Source organism: Terrapene carolina, unplaced genomic scaffold (assembly GCF_002925995.2).
Source record: "Terrapene carolina triunguis isolate 2854851 unplaced genomic scaffold, T_m_triunguis-2.0 Scaffold24, whole genome shotgun sequence".
Taxonomy (NCBI): domain Eukaryota; kingdom Metazoa; phylum Chordata; order Testudines; family Emydidae; genus Terrapene; species Terrapene triunguis.
The window spans coordinates 548,194-567,432 of record NW_020664375.1 but is presented as its reverse complement, the minus strand read 5'-3'; the positions used below and the strand labels follow the sequence as shown (position 1 = coordinate 567,432).

Below are 19,239 nucleotides of genomic sequence, written 5' to 3'. Positions count from 1 at the left end.
CTGGAGTTCTTTTCCACACTCGCCATAATTCACCACCAGATGTCAGGGTAGAGCTCATCCTGACTCTGCTTACACTTATTAGCAATAATCAAATATGAAAGATGGAGACCCCAAGCTCGATTCAAAGACAGCACTTTGGTAGAAATCCCAGCACCCTCCTTCATGCTCAGCACCTGGGGAATGATAGGAAGCAGGGTTTTCTATTCCAACATTGCACTGGACCTCAACTAATGCCTTGTCTCCCTTCCCCACTTCTTTTCTGTCTACTTCTGGCTTATAAGTTTAGTACTCTACCTCGTAGAAGTCTGGTAAATTTCCAACTTCTGGCACAGGAATCTAAAACATACAAGCCCATGGGCTGAATCCAATGTATATGACATGAACAGATTCTTCAGAATCTAAGTTTTTATTTTTTCTAAAGTAAGTTTCTAGCCCCTAGCTGCAGATATAATCTTCCAAATGTAATCAGTGTAAACCTACGTTATGATATGTCTCTGAGTTTGCAGACAGACAAACGACGACTCAGAAATATGAATTCCTATGTCCCCTATTAATCTCGCTGGAGGAGGATGTGGAAGGAAGAGAAACAAAGGGCAGAAATAGTGGTGGGCCTCAGAGGAAAAATCCACTTCCCTTGAGTAGGCCATGCAACACTGAGGCACTGAACAAATAATAACTAGATGTTTAGTTACTGCATAAAGGTCATATTCTCCCCTGAACTACTATTGAGTTCAGCAGGCCTACCTCAAACAGACTTCTGCTTCTTACTTCAGAACTCCCAGAATGCCATGCGTACTGTAAATATGCATTTACCAAATACTAGCCACCAGGTGACACTTTAATAATCTTACCATGGTGGTTATGTAAAGGTGTTTATATATCTAAGGGGATTTTCAAAAGTATGTAGGTGTCTAAATATCTTTAAAAATCTGGTCCCACATCAACATTACACATTTCTGAATATTCTCAAACTTATATTAGTTTGTATGTTTTTTTTCCCTTTGGAAAATACTAGCAATCCCTTTCCTCACATCCACCGGCCTGTGTTCATATTTCATTTAATTATTTTAGGACAGTGTTTCTCAAACTTGGGTCGCCGCTTGTGTAGGGAAAGCCCCTGGCGGGCCGGGCCAGTTTGTTTACCTGTCCCATCCGCAGGTCCGGCTGATCGTGGCTCCCATTGGCCACGGTTCGCTGCTCCGGGCCAAAGGGGGCTGCTGAAAGCGGCGCAGGCCGAGGGACTTACTGGCCGCCGCTTCCAGCAGCTCCCATTGGCCTGCAGCGGCGAACCGCGGCCAGTGAGAGCCGCGATCGGCTGGACCTGCGGACGGGGCAGGTAAACACACCGGCCCGGCTCACCAGGGGCTTTCCCTACACAAACGGTGACCCTAGTTTGAGAAACACTGTTTTAGGATAATATATCAAAGTATTTAATCTTTCAAGCCTCCATTCTTGCAACATATAGACAATTAACTTAAGATGAATTTTTAGTACAGATGTATTATGGGAAACACCAGAGTGGACTTTTACTGGACCAAATATACCCATTAAAAATACACTGCAAAGAACATAAAATCAGTGACATTTTGACCACCAGGCCTTCAGGAATAATCTGTACTTCCTGCTCACAAAACACTGGGTGGGTGTTGAGCAGATTTTGACCAGATGGCTGAGGAGCATCTTTTTTGGCACTGAGCCATCATATTGTTTTCTAACTGTTGTTTTTAAATTTTTTACATGTGCTTAGAGACTTATAAACTGTGCTTGCTGGAAACTCAAACACATAAATAAAAATAAGATGATATTACAGTCGTGAGAGGTTATTCTTTATCACAGCAGCTAACTTTGTTTTGCCTTGTCAGTGTTCCATTTACCACCCAGGGGCCAACGCAACATTCCCCTTTGTCCCCCCAGATTACTACTGCTAACAAGAGGCTTGAGATATGGTTTTCCATGATGTAATATCCAAAAAATACATGTTGCGTGTTTCTCTGAGAGCTAATATTAACATGTCTTTTCTAGCTGTGGGGCTATACAATTGCAGTGTAGATGTTTGGGCTCGGGCTGGAGCCTGGGCTCTGGGACTCTGCAAGAGGGGAGGGCTCCCGAGCTTAGGCTCCAGCCCTCACCCAAAATGTCTACACTGCAACTGTATAGCCCTGCAGCCCGAGGCTCGCGAGCCCAAGTCAGCGGCAGGTGTTTTGTTGCAGTGTAGGCATACCCTAAGAGAGTCGATTATTATACGTTAGCACATATATTTTAATAGATCTAATTCTATATATGTCTATACAGACATTAGAGCAGCCAGATGTCCAGAAATGTACATTTAATCTCTAAATCTGGCTAAACCACTGCTACTGTATAGTATTCTATCATCTAGTCCCCTTGCCTCATTTTTAAAGCCTTCTATTATTCACTCCATAGCTTTTCATTATCCTCCCCTTAACTCAGTGTGATCAGTTAAGTTCCAGTACATGAACACATTCTCCATAGAATGGAAAATCCAACATAGCCAAATCACTGGCTGGTATTTACATGTAAAGCAGTAAATCTTATCGGAAGAAAATTAAAACTACATCAATTCATACTTTGCATTAACAGGATCAGACATCTCCCTTCCCCCAAAAGCTTAACTGATGGCAGTAGTATTTAATCTCTCTTGCTGGTGGATGCTTATTTCATTGGGCTCAGTGTACTGTTCTTCTAAGTTTCTCAATTATTAAATATCTTTTGCATGGTTGGTTTTAGGCTTAAATTCAAGTTAATAATAATTGAATACAATGCAATTATTACATGCAAGTCTGAACCAAGTTTAACTATTTAATATACATACTATAGCAAATAAAATGACAGAACGTACAGCACTTCTAAAGTTCTATTGGCATCTGACACCCATAGCAGCCCCACAGAAACTCGGGAGTACAACATCCCAGCTAATCCATTTAAAAGCTGAGAAACAGTTTTACCCAAAATTAAAAAAAGGCCCACTAAATCTAAATGTTTTGTCCGGTAGTTTTTACCAAATGATAATCAAGTCTAGGTCTTAATGTATTAAGAGGGCTTAAATTCCTGCCTAGTCTCTGCCTCCTGCTTTGAAAACGTGCACGTTTTCATCCTTCACTCCTGCCTTAGCTTTCAAGTAGATTGATTTGTTCTACAAGCACCTCAGGGCTGCAACAGGAAACAGCCAAAGGGGTTTGCAGAGCAAATTACAAGTTCTGACAATAGATTATTTGGGAGCCATTGAGTCTGTTCTCTCCATTCTCTGCCTCCTCTTTCTTCTCCCCCCCCCCCCCACCTGTTAGAAACACATCAATTCTAAAAACAAAAAACACACACACAAGTTTTAGAACACCTAAGTCTAGCATCCTGCCCAGTCCTCTTGGAGTTCTTCACTTTGATAACTGGGCTGGAGGAGGAATGGGGTGGCGGGAGAGGGGTGTGGGCCGGTTCCACACAGAGCAATGGCTGCAGAAGAGGGGCCTGCCTACAGCTCCAGCAGATCTCTTGACCTCTGCTTCCAATCATCAAAATTAGAGAATGGCAGAGAGACCCAAAGTGCAGGTGCCACATCAGTGTTTTTGCTGTGGATGCTGGCTCCCAAAAATCTGAAGAAAAAAAATGGAAAACCCACTTCAACCCCAACTTTCCCCATCATTAAAGTGAAAAAGTATTTCACAATAGCAGTAAGTTCTGGCCTTATGAGTGGAGTCAGAACACCAGTACACCATCAAATGCCTTCAGTTTCCCCTCAAGCACATGGCACTATCCCTACTCATCCTTACTGGACTGACAAAGGTCAGTGTTTTGGCCTCGTCTCTTAAAAACTGAATAGGGTGCTGCCGAGTGAGGTCCTGTAGCAGTGTTCTGTGAGTTAGTTGGGCACTTGGTGGTGGCTCGCCGCTACTCAAGCTCAGAGGCGACCCATGCCTGCCAATAGTGCGGGGGCAGAGTGAGGACAGCAGGCTTCAGCAGTGTTACTGAGCATGCTCAGTCCGTGTGAGCATGCTCAGTACAAGCCAAGCAAAAAATCGGGGGGTGGGGGGGGGGGGACCCTGCCCGCCCCCCCTCCCCTCCATGCGTCCCCTCTGCTCAAGCTACACTGCAACATTATGGGGAGTAAATCTGCATCATCTGCATTTCCATCAGGTCTCAAAGTCAATTTACATAAAGGAGAGAGGTGCCCACATGCAGAATCTTCCCTCCCCGAGGACGGGAATGAGATTCCAACCTCTCTTTCCCCTACAACCCAGGGCAGGTCAGCAAAAAGGGTGGAAAAACTGGACAAAGGAAACAACCTCCTCCCATCCCAACACACACGCACAGTCCCGTAGCAGTGGTGATGCAATTCACAAGGTTGAAAGGTGCAAGAGTGCGCGAAGGAAAAGCTCCCTCCTTCTCCCAACATCCAAAGGAAGAAGGAAAGACAAAACCCTCTCACCAGCTGGGAAGGGTGGGGGGAAAAAAGACGTAACTAAGGGGGAAGTGTCCATGGTTAGCAGGGAATGCTAGAACAGTGGCTCTGGAACGGGATCCTCTCTCAGGCACCATTCCACCCCCCTGCCTCACTCAAGCTGCTGGGACTTGCTGGCTCCTTACAGAAGAGAGCAATATAGGGTTACCATACGTCCAGTTTTTCCCGGACATGTCCGGCTTTTTGGTAATCAAACCCCCGTCCGGGGGTTTTCTTCACCCTGTTCTCCAATCCTCATCCACCACGGAGAGATGCTCTAGAGAGGCCTCTCACAGCTACCCCACTGCCACCCAACCAAAAGAAGTGTTGGCAGCAGCAAAGAGGAAGAAGCATAGAAAACTAGACAAGTTAAAATAACTACAGAATGAAAGAGTCCAACTGCACAATCCTCATCAATTCTGTCTGCAGCCAGTCCCACTTGGAAAGAACGTCTGCATTAGCAAGGGGAAAAGGCAGAGAGAGAAAAGAGGCACAAGAACACAGAAAATGAAGCGTGATAAAGTAAGGAAGATAGATAGGAAGACAGAAGGGATAGGAAACAACAGCTGAAAATCCTAACAAAATACCCTACAATTTTTCGAGCCAAATTTTCATAGCCTCTTGCTAAATCTCTAAATTTAGTTATTTTTAAAAAAATGCAGAAGTAAATAAGGAGAGAGTGGAAAAATATTGGCACAGATTATATTTACCTCTACCCTTCCCTAAAATCTCAAAGTGGAGAGAAATGGGCTTGTGAATTTATAACAAATACAATCAAGAGTTACAGTATTAAATATTTTTTCTGTCAAGACCTATATTTGTTTCTGCAGTTCCTGTGTAAATGTCTAGACAATCTTTACTTTATGGCACTGGACTACAGAATTTCAACCACATCTGCACTCCCACCCCACACTCACTCTCTCGTACTCTCGCGCGCACACACAAGTTGATGTACCTATTAAGTAGTCCTCAATTACTACTGTCATAATACAAACGGAACCCTAAGAGACATTTACAGCCTTTTTAATTATTTAACAATACAAAATTCAAGGTGGCGAGAGCATGAGTGGATAAGGTAACCTTTCCCTTTCAAACAATAAAATAAAAATCAGACTTTTGTAAAAAAAACAAAACAAAACAAACGCCACCTGTATTAATACATACAAAACCTGCTGCCTATAAAGATGGCTGGGGGTCTGGTTTACAGGCCATGAAAGCCTGGAAGATTAGAGAGAAGGTTGATAATCCACTTTTAAACCACGTCACCATTTTGTCCTCTAAACTCTCTGTATGTATTGCAGGACATGAGCCACCCATTGGTCTGACATCCTCTGACTGAAAGCCAGCTCCACTGTGGTGTGTAAGCACAAAGGGTGACTTAACATAATAAGACCACGTACATTTAGGTTTAGATTCTCCCATCTGCTATAATGCACAAAATAGCCTTAAAGCAGCCAGAGATGGTGAATAGCAAATTTCTCCTCTTCAGGGGAACTCTATGCTAACACAGCCAGCGCCCTGCACCAGCCACCTTCCTCCAGAAAAAGGAGATCCACTGGAAGGGGCATATCACAGGTGTTCCAGCGGTGGGGCAAGGACCTCTAACAAACCCTATACCAAGCAGAATTTCTACAAACCAAAAAGGGAGAAAAGCCAGAGACTCTATGAAGTCTACTGAGAAGTCCACAATGCTAACCCGTTTTACAAAGAAGGCACTCAGATACTATGGTTAGGGGAGGCAGTACAAAACCCGAAGTTAGGTAGGTGATCATGTGTAGTGTTTACATATTGAAAGCTCTGTACAGCACTGATTAATCCTCACAACCGCTTTGTGAGCTACGTATGATTAGCCCCGTTTTCCAGATGGGGAAACTGACAGACAAACGAAGTTCACACAGCAAGTCAACGGCAAAGCTACGACTAGAACTCAGGCCTTCCTACCGTGTGCTCAGTGAAATGTCTGCCTCCAAAAGGATGGTGAAGACCGAGATCCCAAACTTGACCTTCTTTAGCAATTATAATTTAACTGGGTCCTAAATGAAGGATTTAGACACAACCTACTTCTCCCTCACAGAGACAATAAAAAGCACAGCTTGCATAAGCCACAAAACACATCCTAGCTCTGCTGCAGCAGTCACCAAACTCCCTTCCGCAGAGCTACGCAAAAAGCAATCAATGCTGGCTCACTTTGGGCAATTTTGCTCTGTTAGTGAGTCTCAAATCATGTTCTGTGCACCACTGATGGTTATCAGAGAGCTGACTGGTCTCTAAATGGAAAGAGACATTATTAGCCTGGACAGGGGCTAAATTAAGGGGGAGGGGGAAATCAGTGATGGGATTCTTCCCAAGCTCGGGCCATGACCCAAACTCCTCTCACTGACAATGCCCCTCATCACAGGCTGTGCAGAGCTTTACAATAGGATTTCCTGTGCTGTGATGAGCAGTAAACTATAGTCATCTATGTTGAGATTAAGTCATCCTGATTGGGCTTCAGAGTTAATACTCCACTGAGATTAAATGGGGCAGATCACATCTCACATAAGGGCCAGGAAAGGTAGAGGGCAGTGGCAGCTCAGCAAGCTCATACGCTGCCTCTGCCTCTGGAGAGCTCCATTTTGTGCTTCGGAATCTAAGCTTTTGTTAAAGAAAAAAACAAAAACCAGATCGAGCTTCCTTTTACAAGGAAAAAGCATGCATGAAAATGTATAGTTCAGGCAATCTTTCTTTACACAATAAGCTATAATGGACTCCTCACGTGCAATCCAGGCTGCCTGCCTCCACACCACAGACAGACTCCAAATTCTTTCAAATTTGGTTTAAAAAAAAGACAACCTATTGAACAGTAAGAAAATGATGAGGATAAGACAGGAGAGAATTAGGCAGGATCATCTACAGAGTAGTCCAAAACAGTGGTTCTCAACCAGGGGTATGCATACCCCTGGGAGGTATGCAGAGATCTTCCAGGGGGTACATCAACTCAGCTAGATATTTGCCTAGTTTTACAAACATAAAAAGCACCAGCGAAGTCAATTCAAACTAAACTTTCATACAATGACTTGTTTATCCTGCTCTATATACCATACCCTGAAATGTCAGTACGATATTTATATTCCAATTGATTTATTTTATAATTATATGGTAAAAATGAGAAAGTAAGCAATTTTTCAGCAATAGTGTGCTGTGACACTTCTGTATTTTTATGTCTGATTGTGTAAGTGAGTAGTTTTTAAGTGAGGTGAAACTTGGGGGCACGCAAGACCAATCAGACTCCTGAAAGGGGTACAGTAGTCTGGAAAGATTGAAAGCCAATGGTCTAAAAAGAGTAGGCTCAGGGGAGGACAGAAATCAGAGTCTGCCAATATTTGCAAGATAACATTATAAGAAGGAAGGGAATTACTTCCAGTCATATGATAGGATGTGGTGGGATAGTCAAACTAAAGGAAGGTAAAGTTTTGCTTAAATCCAGAAAATGGTCTTTAAATAGTAAAACCAATGGGCACTGGAAAAGACTGCCAAGAGAGGAGGTTGTGCCACCATCAGCACAGATGTTCACAAGGGCCAGTAATAGAGGATGTTAGTGGGTACAATGAAGTTAGCAGACTGGCAAAATGAATGGTTTCAAACTGGCTGACCCAGGTGTTTTGGTCCTGCTGACTAAAAATTCACATAACCTAAACTTTCTAAATCTGTCACATCTAATCAGGGGAGATAAGCAGAGGTTGGGGGAGGCAAGGACAAGGGAAGGCTCTCTTCCCTCAGGCTGCAATGTCCTCAGACCTAGTGGGCTCCCCTTGCATGGGCAGTCCTGGATGGCTGGTAGATCCATGTATGTCAGGCTTCTTAGGTGGCAATCCACATGCACCACCTTTCAGGTATGCAGGAAAGCACACTAAAGTGCATGCTGTTTGCTGGAGTGTTTGGGCAGCAAACACCAGGGGGAGTTATTATTTGTTAAATACACAGAGAGCGACAGCCTAGGTAAGCTCAAGATTTAAATTTTCCCCTCAAATATATTATTTCATATAGATCTAGATTCAAATAATTTTTCCTTTAATGGTGCCACAAGTGCTAGGACAGGAATATTGGCTGATTATGGCATGGGATGGTTCTGCACGTCTCCATCAAATGATTTCTTTTATATATATCTATCTTTCCAAAGCACTTTCAAGGCAAACGGCATTCTAACGAGCTCAAGCTACCTTGCTGCTTCTTTCTCTGCCTGCCCCAACAGCTCCACTGGAAGAGTCTTGCCCGCATAGTTAGGGCATGGCGCCATCAACCAGGGCAGCCCAAAGAGGAAGGGCTGTTCTCTGAGATAAAACAACTGGCACAGAAATGCTACTGCTATTCCTGCAGTGTTGGAGAACTGTATCCTCATCTGTCCCTGCACAAGCAGGAGTTTTTTAAAAAGTATGTTGACATCATGAACCTTGCCAGATGCCAGCCCATGTTCACATCTATTTAGTGCCCTACCAAAATTCACAGTTCATTTTGAATAATTTCACACTCATAGGATTTTAAAAATCATAAATTTCATGATTTTAGCTATTTAAATCTGAAATTTCAGGGTGTTGTAATTGTAGGGGTCCTGACCCAAAAAGGAATTGTGGGATGGTCACAAGGTTATTGTGGGGGAGTTGCCCTACTGCTACCCTTACTTCTGCGCTGCTGCTGGCGGTGGCGCTGCCTTCAGAGCTGGGCGCCCGGCCAACAGCTGCCACTCTGGCCGCCCAGCTCTGAAGGCAGCGCAGAAGTAAAGGTAGCAATACCACGATCCTCCCTAAAATAACCTTGTGACGTCCTCCCAACCCCCGCAACTCCCTTTTGGGTCAGGACCCCCAACTTGAGAAACGCTGATCTCGCCTGTGAAATCTGTATTGTATAGAGTAAAAGCACACAAAAGACCAGATTTCATGGTCTGTGACATGTTTTTCATGGCTGTGAATGTAGTAGGGCCCTACTTATGGTGACAGCACTTTCTGGCCTATTTAGAGGGAGCAAAGAATTGAGATGTCTCCTAGCCATAGCCCCAGCACTCTTGAGGTACCTCAGTAGAATGCAGAGCTCTCCGTTATTTCAGGGACACAGGTAACTTTGATCCCATGGGGTCAGCAGCAATTACTGGAGCTGTGCACAGCAGTGAAGCGGAGCGTCCCCTGCTGTGATCTTCCCCACACAAGAAAGCTGTCAGGAGGAGCAGTCTGTGTTCATGGCCACTTTCCAGAGCGCCATGGCAATGCTCTCGTCCACAGAGACAGCAGCTCTCCAAGGGCTTGTTTTCTGCTGCAAGCCAGCTGCCAGCTCCACACACCAAAAACAAAATGTAGGCATGGGCCTCTGCAAGTGTCTCAGCCAGATCCTGCCAGTCCCGATAGCCACAATGTTGTTCCACCAGCTGAGCCTGGCATGGCCCACAGTCTGCTTTATTTGCACTGCAGTTCTGCAGTGCAGATGGAGAGAAACCTCTGCATTTGCCTCTGCTTCTTTTTCAGGATCTACCTGAGATTTCTCTGGGAACTGTTACCATTTCTGCCCTGCCCTGCTTCCAGGCTGTCAAGCTGCAAACTCCATAAACTGGAGGATGCAGCAATCTGCCATGCCAGGAAAGTCATTGTGATACATAAATGGCAACTGTGTCTGAGAACTATGGGATTTGTGTAAGAACTCCTACACTCCTAGGCGGAAAGGGAATGGGATCTGGGAAAAAATAAAATAAAGATACCCATGGACCTTGGTGAAGACAGCTGCTGAGAACATCCCACAATGCACTCATAAAAACTGGTTAGGCAGTGTGGTAGATGCAGATGCAAAAACACAGTTGCTATGGCAGAAATACTCCTGCAAGGACACAAATCAAACTCTCTTTCTTGAAACCAGTCAGTTTAACTAAGCCACTAACAAGCTACAAAATCACAGTTGTAGATGCCATATGGCAGGATCTTTATTCTACTGCTGGAGATTAGGGAGGGAAATAATACTGAAGTAATCTACCAATATTCCTGAAAAAAAAAATCAGTTACTTTAACCCTTGACTGCAGCAAATCACCTGAGAGGGTCTGGTTACTTCATTTTCACCAGATGGGATGTTGGGTTAGTATCTTTAGCTTTGGAAAGATACGTTTTTAGTTTCAAATACACTGCTTAAAGAAACCAATTGAAATTGGAATGTTCATTCACACAAAAATAAGCACTGTCTAGTTTAACATTCCCACTGATGCCTCATTATTTCCATCAGTTGATATCTTCTCATCGTAAATTCCAGGGGGAAGCAGACAATAGAAAACAAATAACTTAGAGGCAAACTCCCCTCTGATGTGCATGATGTTAACAGCCTAAAAGCGATCTATTTTTGTTATTACACAGACAGTGCAGAGTTGTTCTTCACTGAAGAACAGCCTCATTTGTTAGAGACCCTGCCCTAGGATGCCTTGAATATCAATGGGACTTTGTTTACATGTTCAGCAGCCACACAACGCTCCAGCCTCTGAGCTAGAATTGCAATGTGCTCTTGTGCTGCTGCAGCTGTGACACAAACAGGTGCCTTTAATATCTATTGTATATGTATTGCTCCCAGTCTGGTTTTATTCAGCGAGGGGCAAGCCAGCAGGGCAGAGGACTGGAATGGAAAACAGTCAGCTCTTCATAGCAAAAGCAAATAATTCCTTTTACAAGAGAACAGTGGCCGTGTAATCTTGTTTCCAGACTTACTGTAACAGCCATTTTGTCAGAGCTGACTAGCAAACCTCTGAGACTTTAATTGGTTGCGGGTAGGAAATCTCTGAAGAAAAACAACCTTGCCCTCACCCATTCTAAAACATGTCATCAGACTGATTTTCCTATAGGCCAAGAAAGTCCTAATGAAATTTCACTGACAGCATGTTTAATGCGAGATACACACAAGCTGTGTAATCCAAGCCCAACATTTAATTCCTAGAGTTAAATTCATGAACACAGGGTAGTAGGAGAGCTGTGGCCTGTTTAGACCCTCTCTCTGTGGGGGGGGGGGGGGGGGGGGGGGGGGGGAGTGGCTTTGTTTTGGGAGCAAGGCCATTCCAAGATATTGTGCTATGAGCCAAGTTGGTTTTGATCCTAAGTCACTCAAGCTTCAAAATCTGGTGCCTGTAAATTCCCTTGGTAAGATCCTTAATCACATGCAACGTGTTACCCTGTTCTGCCAGCAGATGTCAGATGGCAATTGAGAAAATTTTGTTGCAGTTGTCTAAACTCAAAAGATGCTATTACTAGGGGTAGATAGCAGATGAATATTAACGAACGCCATCTCTATGGAGGTGAAGCCTGAATTACCAACTCTATATGCCTCATATTGCACAACTTATCACAGCACAAATATCTGACATGCTTTGTTGCATGCACCCTCAAAGAACAAGCAACAGATTTTATTAAAATTCGTATCTGAAAATATGCAGAAAAAACCAGCATGCTTTTCTGAAGCTGTATGCAGTGTAGCTGTAGGCGTGCTGGTCCCAGGATATTAGAAAGACAAGGTGGATGAGGTGATAACTTCTGTTGGTGAAAGAGACACGCTTACAAGCCAAACAGTCTGTTACACAATCTGTTCCACCTTGCCTTTAGCTGTGAAGAGCTGTGTGTGGCTTGAAAGCTTGCCTCTCTCTCATCAACACAAGTTGGTCCAATAAAAGATATGACCTCACCCCACCTTGTCTTTCTGAAGCTGGATATTTAGAAGAAAAATCCCATGTTAATACAACATCTTAAAAGGCACACAGCTCAGAAATGTCCAAGTTCAACCTTGCCTTGTGCAGATCCATCACTATCACTACATATGCCATTAACTTATACCCCTTAATTATAGTTTTTGCTGACAACAGCAAACACAACATGTTTCTCTCTCCAAATCCCATGCTAATGATGGACAAAGCGATGGGACAAATGACGGTTTACCCACCCAACTATTTCTCTCCTGTTCAGTTTAAGAGATAACAAAGTACTACAGAATGGTTTGTGATTATATTATATAGACAGGAAATACATGACGGCGAAGCCTGGCACACACAAGAATATAAGACTGGCCATACTGGGTCAGACCAATGGTCCATCTAGCCTCATACCCTGTTTTCTGACAGTGGCCAGTGCCACATGCTTCAGAGGGAATGAACAGATCAGGGCAAGTATCAAGTGATCCCTCCCCTGTCATACAGTCCCAGCTTCTGGCAGTCAGAGGTTTAGGGACACCCAAAGCATGAGGGTTGTGTCCCTGACAATCTTGGCTAAAGCCATTGATGGACCTATCCCCCATCAATTTATCTAATTCTTTTTTGAACCCAGTTATACTTTTGGCCTTTACAACATCCCCTGGCAGCAACTTCCACAAATTGACTGTGTGTTGTGTGAAGTACGTCTTCGGTTTGCTTTAAACCAGCTGCCTATTAAAGGTATTTTCTTCACAGTTTGAAATGCAACATTACTCCCAAGTGGTGAGGCCACGATTGGGTTATGTAGGTCAATCTCAGCCAAATGCCAATGCATTCTTTATGCAACAACATGCCACCATGTGTTTTATGCATGCCATATACATTGAAAAACAAATATTTTAGGAATGTTTTAGAGATCTTTTAAAAAAAGCGTTACTGGGAATTATTTTTATCCTTCCTCATGATTTCTACTGTACTGAGTGCAGTGGATGCTAGAAAACTCTCTCAGAATGAACTAAATAGCTTTTCTTCACATGAAAATGTAATGACCTTAAAGTCAGATATCTCAGGTTGTGACCAAAGTTAGAGGTAAGTGCATCAAGTCGCACTGGGAAGCTGGGAATCTCACCTTTCCAACAGTATAATGGTCATTTAGTACATTTCTAACATATAGGAAGCATCCTGATAACATACTTCTAAGTTGTTACATAACTGTATCTACAGAACCTGTCATAGGCTGAGGACTGAATCTTGCCCATCATAGGCCATGGATATTGGCATTTGGAAGTCAAGGAGAAGAAACATTTATCTGGGAGGCTGTTACAAAAAAATGGCTGCGGTTTGAAGCTCTGCAGGGGGTTGAAATGAGCCCTGGAGAGGTATATTAGCAGGCAAAAGGCAGGTTACGTGGTCAGTGATGTGTGACTAATTATCACAAATATAAGTTTCCCATGGTGTGCGACTTTATGTGCATATACAAACACACGCACACACTTTTCATGGTTTATTAGAATTTACAAGTTGTACTAGAAATATCAATTGTCAGCATGCACGCTTCAGCACAGACAGTGCAAAATTCCTCATACCACTGTACCAGCATCTGATGGAAGAGAAATATGGGTTGGAAATATAGCTGATGTCCTGGAAAGCCCAAGTGTGAGTCAGAAGTTGGAACAATGGATATCAGTAATGCAACTGAATGGAACAAACTTTTCTACCCAGAGCATGTGTGTTGAATACAAGAGATCAGCAGTTATGTGAGTAACAGACGTGGGTGCCGACTACAGTTAAAGTACAGCTACAGTTTTCATCCTAACCCCTCTCTGAGGCAATGACGACAGGAGATGTGATGCTTCGGGGTGTTGCCTGCAATACAGCCCACAAAAGCATTTACAGAAGAACCTTGATTTTACGAACAGCAATCTTGCGACTGACCAGTTAGTCAAACCATTTTTCCCAATGAGGACCCACAAAACGAAAGTGATGCGGAAGAATAAGTTGACATCCCTTCACATTCTGATGCCTTCAATGCATTGGAAATTGCTTTGAATGGTTTGAAGGACTAGAAGAAAGCCACGCCATGCCCCATACAATGCATAAATTGAAGTATCTGCTGCAATTTTGAGATGTTCAATTTTATGAACTTTTTTGATTTTAAACAACTCCTCACTCCCCAATTAGTTAGTAAAATAGGGATTCTGTGTGGTAACCAATGCTTCTGAAGCACTATTGGATGAGCAAGACACTATGTACAGAACATTACATAAAGTACACAGCACGGTACAATGAAGTATATTGGAAGACTTGAGAATCAAAGGCTTCCATAAATGAGACAGCCACATCTTTTTTAATATTCCCCTAAAAAAAAAACAAAAAAAAAAAAACAATCAAACCAAAACCACAGGTAATTCCCACAAAATTAAATTCTCCATGAAGTGATGTACCAGACTGTTACATGTTATGAATACTGCAACAAATTTAGAGTAGAGTAGTACAATAATATGCCAGGTACATTTTCACTATAGTACAATATTGAGCAACATTTGTCCTCAAATTTCATGGTTAGCCTTTGGCCCTTTTGGGATACTCTCTTCCAGATATGTAGCAGATGCTAGTATTGTGGTTTCATTACTTGATGCCCATTTCTTCCTATGGCCGTCGCCTTGTGCCAGTCAGGTTGTCCCCTCTATGAATAACATTTGCAAAATCTTCTCTGAACTCTATCTGGTTCCTTGTTTGAGTACAAAACAGTGACTGCCTGGGGGGCAATACAACAGAAACAAAAACAAACCCCATAGTATTAATACATAGGTGTACTTTCCAAAAACTCGTTTTTCTTTCAGAGATACTATAGTAACGTTATTTTACTGTGTAGTCTTTATAACCTTATCTTGTCATTGCATGCTTCCCAAAGGGTTTCAATGAACAGCGTTTTGTGGAAGAGTTTAAGATCTTGAAGCAACAGCACTAACCACTGGGCACAGACCTGTTGAGCTTATCATTCCCTTTTTCATATGAATGGCCTTACCCTTACTTAATGAGTAGAAGGATGTACAAGGTGTAGAAACATTAGGGCGGGGGGGAGGAAGATTTAGCCAGCTCTTGGCCTCTCCATTCCATAAATTGGAAGTCAGTGTGTTACTGACTTTCCATATTTATTATCTGTATTATCACAGCATGTAGAAACCCAAGTTGCGGACCAGAGCCCGATTGTGCTAGGCACTGTACACAGAACAGAGACATTCCCTGCCCCAGAGAACTTACACAGAAGATAGACCTAATGGGGGAGGAGGGAAGAGAGACATGGAGAGGAGATGAGAGGGAGTGGCCGATGACCTGTAATACACCACTCCAAATAGGAACATTTGCCTCCTAGTTTCAAAGAAAAGCTAATCACCTATTTTTAAAACAGGCAAACTACAAACATCTGAATCTTTGTTTGATATATAAATGCTTCTGGGCTCCCATACCATAAAATACAGAAACCACCACCATAATACGGAGGACATCTCACTTGACCTTGACAGATAAATATTCACCAGCCCACATAACGAAGATGATAAAATAAACCCAATCTCCACTCGCAGCTGATCGGGCTTTGCAACATTCCAGGAAAGTTAACAGATCTGGCCTCTAATAGAATAAGTACAAAGAGAGTTTCAAAGTCAAGGAGCCTTAGCAGAACCAGCAACTCACTCCTGTTAAAGAGGGCATCTCCTCAGATCTCAACTGCAGCAGTATGGAACGAGGTGAGAGCGATCTCTCAGGTAACCAGGTGCCTTACAGAGTAATTTCAACCCTGTGTATTCTTCGCAGAAGTCTACTGGAAGCCAGTGTAGAACCTGGACCACAGGCATAGTGGCATAAAACGTGCTTAATAAACTTCTTCTTCTATCACTTTTCCCAGCTAGCTGGGGTCAGGTCACTGGATCAGTCTTTTCCAGGCTTGCTGGTCCAAGGCTGGCTCTATATCCATTCCATCCTCCCATACACAGTCTATCCACCATTTTCTTGGCCAGCCTTTTTTTCTCCACCTATGAACTCCAGTCTCAAATGCCTTCCTAACAGGATTCCCTTCATCCCTCCTTCGTACCTGCCCATACCATCTCAGCCTCCTCTCTTGCAGCTTCTGATACTGCAGACCTTGGTCTCACTCCAATGACATCATTCTACATATGGTCCATCAATGTCTCCCCTCTCCCTCCCCTCAAACACCTAATTTCAATGGCTTCAAATCTTCTCAAGTGCACCTTTTGGTGACCCATGTCTCTGATCCGTACAGAATAGCTGGCCTTACCACAGTTTTGTATAGTTATCCCTAAGTAGTCAAGGCATCCATTTCATCATAAATCCCTCCACTTACCTTGTTCCAGACTTCTCCCATGCTCAGCAACCTTGTGTGTTGTTCTTTGTTGATGTCTCCATTTGCTGCTAACCAGCCCCCCAAGGTACTTAAACACAGTAATCTGATTTAGGTACTGACACTCAATGTTGATATTCATCTGTCTATAACATAGGCGTAGTAAAAAGGACACCATATTCGGCATCAGCGTCAGTTTCTGCAGGTGTAGCACTAAGCAGAGTATGTTATAGCCATTTAATTTTAAAATGACAGGCACAGATAAGCATGTCAAGGTCAATGTTGGACAGAGAGGGTCACATTCTTCCAATCAGGCAGATTGGGGAGGGGGGAGGGGCGGAAGAGAAGTGCTCTTGGCCACAACTGTTACTTGGGTCCTTAGGAGCAGCCCAGGATCTAACCGCATACCGCAAAGAGTCCTCAAAATCATTTTCATTATGGACTTTCCAACCTCAACAGTGGCCCCTAGAAACATTCAGAATTAAGGTTTATTTGATAACGTTTTAGCCCTTTGAGTTCTGGCATCCCCTAGAAGTGGTTAAAGGGACACAGTGATATAGTATATGGCCAGAGTCTCCAAAGGATTTTGTATCAGTCTAAGTTTTATTATTAAATACACGAATTATTGTAAAATGGGCAGGAGTGCATATGAACAACAAAATAAGACAGCTTAATGTTTTAATCACACTTACAGAACCCAGGGAGCTATAAGATCAATTCACTATAGGATTACAACATTAAAAATACAAAAATCAACCTAAATCCATTTTAAAAAGGATCTCCCAATTAAAATACTACTGGATCATTTTTTCCAAATGCTTTTGTAAACAGTAACAGGAATGTCACAGTTTCAGGGTGACTGCACCTACACACACACACACACACACACACACACACACCCCCGTGGTCCCAGGAGGGCAACCACATAAGGTTTCCAGCTCCCAGCTGTCACCTTCTTGGGTGGGACTGGAGACCCATATCCTCTCTCCCTCCTGACCAGAGTTTTATGACTGCACAGCTCCCTGCTTTATGCTGGAATATACCCAGCTAGCCACTCTGCCTTGAGGCCAGCGCCTGTGCTGTGCGTTCTCTGGGAGAGCTATGAACAGCGTGCTGCAAGTAGTTACAAGTTACCACACAGCTCCTTCTGGGCAAGCACATTTATTCTTAAGGTTAAACCATTACAGAGTAAACATAAAAACAATGGAAGTTCCTACACACAGGCTAAAAGTTTACCAGAGGTCATCCACCATCTTACTGGGCCTTGGTAGGCCAAAGACTTGACCTTCCAACCCTTCCAGAAGGATTGGGACCCCCCTTTGGGCAAAAGGTCCTGTCTGTTTGCTGGATCGGAAGGTGGCACTGAGTCAGTTTAAAAACACAGCTTTTATAAACCAAAAGCCCTTCCTTTGTTTTCCTAGACTTTGGAGACCCAGTTTGAACCAGAATGTGCAAACCTCCCCAGGGATGTAACCTCTCTGTAGGTGTTTACAAGGTGAGTGATTCACCTTCAAAACTCCCATTAGTTTTAGTTCCCGGAGGAGCTGTGGTAACCCTCCCCCAGTGGAGCAGAACACACATACACACCATCCCTGGCCCACAGTGATACATAAATAGGCTTGGAAGAATTTGATTTTTATTTGTAAATATCAGTAAATGTCAATTTCAGCATACACAGAAACCAATGAAAAAATATTCCCATTAATAATAATCTAAATTTACAGATGGGAAAAGAAAGAAAAATGCTGCCCTAGAACTTAACAGAGTTTGATTTAAAGATATTTGCTTTGTTTATTTTGACATCTGATGTTGACAGCTCGTGTTTTAATGGTTATAAATCATTAAACTGACTAGATTTCATGGTGGCCTTAAGGCCCTTCATTCTGCTGATGAAGCTGCTGTCAGGTGGCTCAGCAAGGACTGCAAATGGTAAAAGAAGAAGAATGGTTATCAAGCTTTTTGAATCTCAATGTCTACTGTCATTAAATAATTGTCTGACCCCCTCAGAATTTCCCACAACCAGGACAATTTTAAATGGACAAAAAATGGGGGGGGAAGTGCTTAAAAATAAATAGATACTACCAATGAAACTATAAAAGAAAAAATAAAATTCTGCCAAGCCTATACATAAACTTAATACAATATGTTCCCCACAGAGACACAACATGCAGTTGCAATATCTGTCACAACGAAAATACTAAAGTAATTTAAAAAAAAACCCTCACACACCTCACCTCTACTTGCATGCGGCTACTTTCAGTATTCCATCTCCCAGACAGAAGTAAAGAGTTATACACTGCCACCCAGCTAATTATAGAACTGGTTTCATTATCATGACCCTGCTGAGGGCCTGTGTGAAGAGAGACAGTTCTACTACAAATTCACCAACAGGATTCTAAAAATGACAAGCTTTCATCTGCTTAAATTTCATAATCACTACTTAATTACTGAAGGCTGTACAGGAAATAAATCAGACTGACAACCTCTCTCTCTCCAGGTATACATCACACATATCCAAAAAACAGCAGCCAATTTCTACTTCTTCTAGTCCCAGGTCTTCGTAATTGTACTTCTCTGTCAGTGGATATTGACAAACAAGACTGCAGGTTTTCCATGAAGCACCGAGTTAGTACATCTCGCTGTAACAGTACTTGTCTATCCTTGAAATGAACCTGTTTGAAGTGTATTTGCCAGAGAAAGCACGTCCACAGCTGTTGAAGTTGGCAGGGCACTTTTGTGAAGCCCTTGCTGTA

General features: G+C 42.9%; 1 protein-coding gene across 1 annotated transcript in view; it reads right to left on the bottom strand.

Moving 5' to 3' along the window:
* LOC113406279 (tetraspanin-7) overlaps positions 1-18,747 on the bottom strand; it is a 107,038-nt gene extending 88,291 nt beyond the window's left edge. Inside the window, exon 1 of the mRNA XM_026650078.1 lies at positions 18,721-18,747. Coding sequence (XP_026505863.1) covers positions 18,721-18,732 — 12 coding nt within the window. The 5' untranslated portion in view covers positions 18,733-18,747. The remainder of the gene's footprint in view (positions 1-18,720) is intronic.
* Between the last annotated feature and the right edge of the window lie 492 nt (positions 18,748-19,239).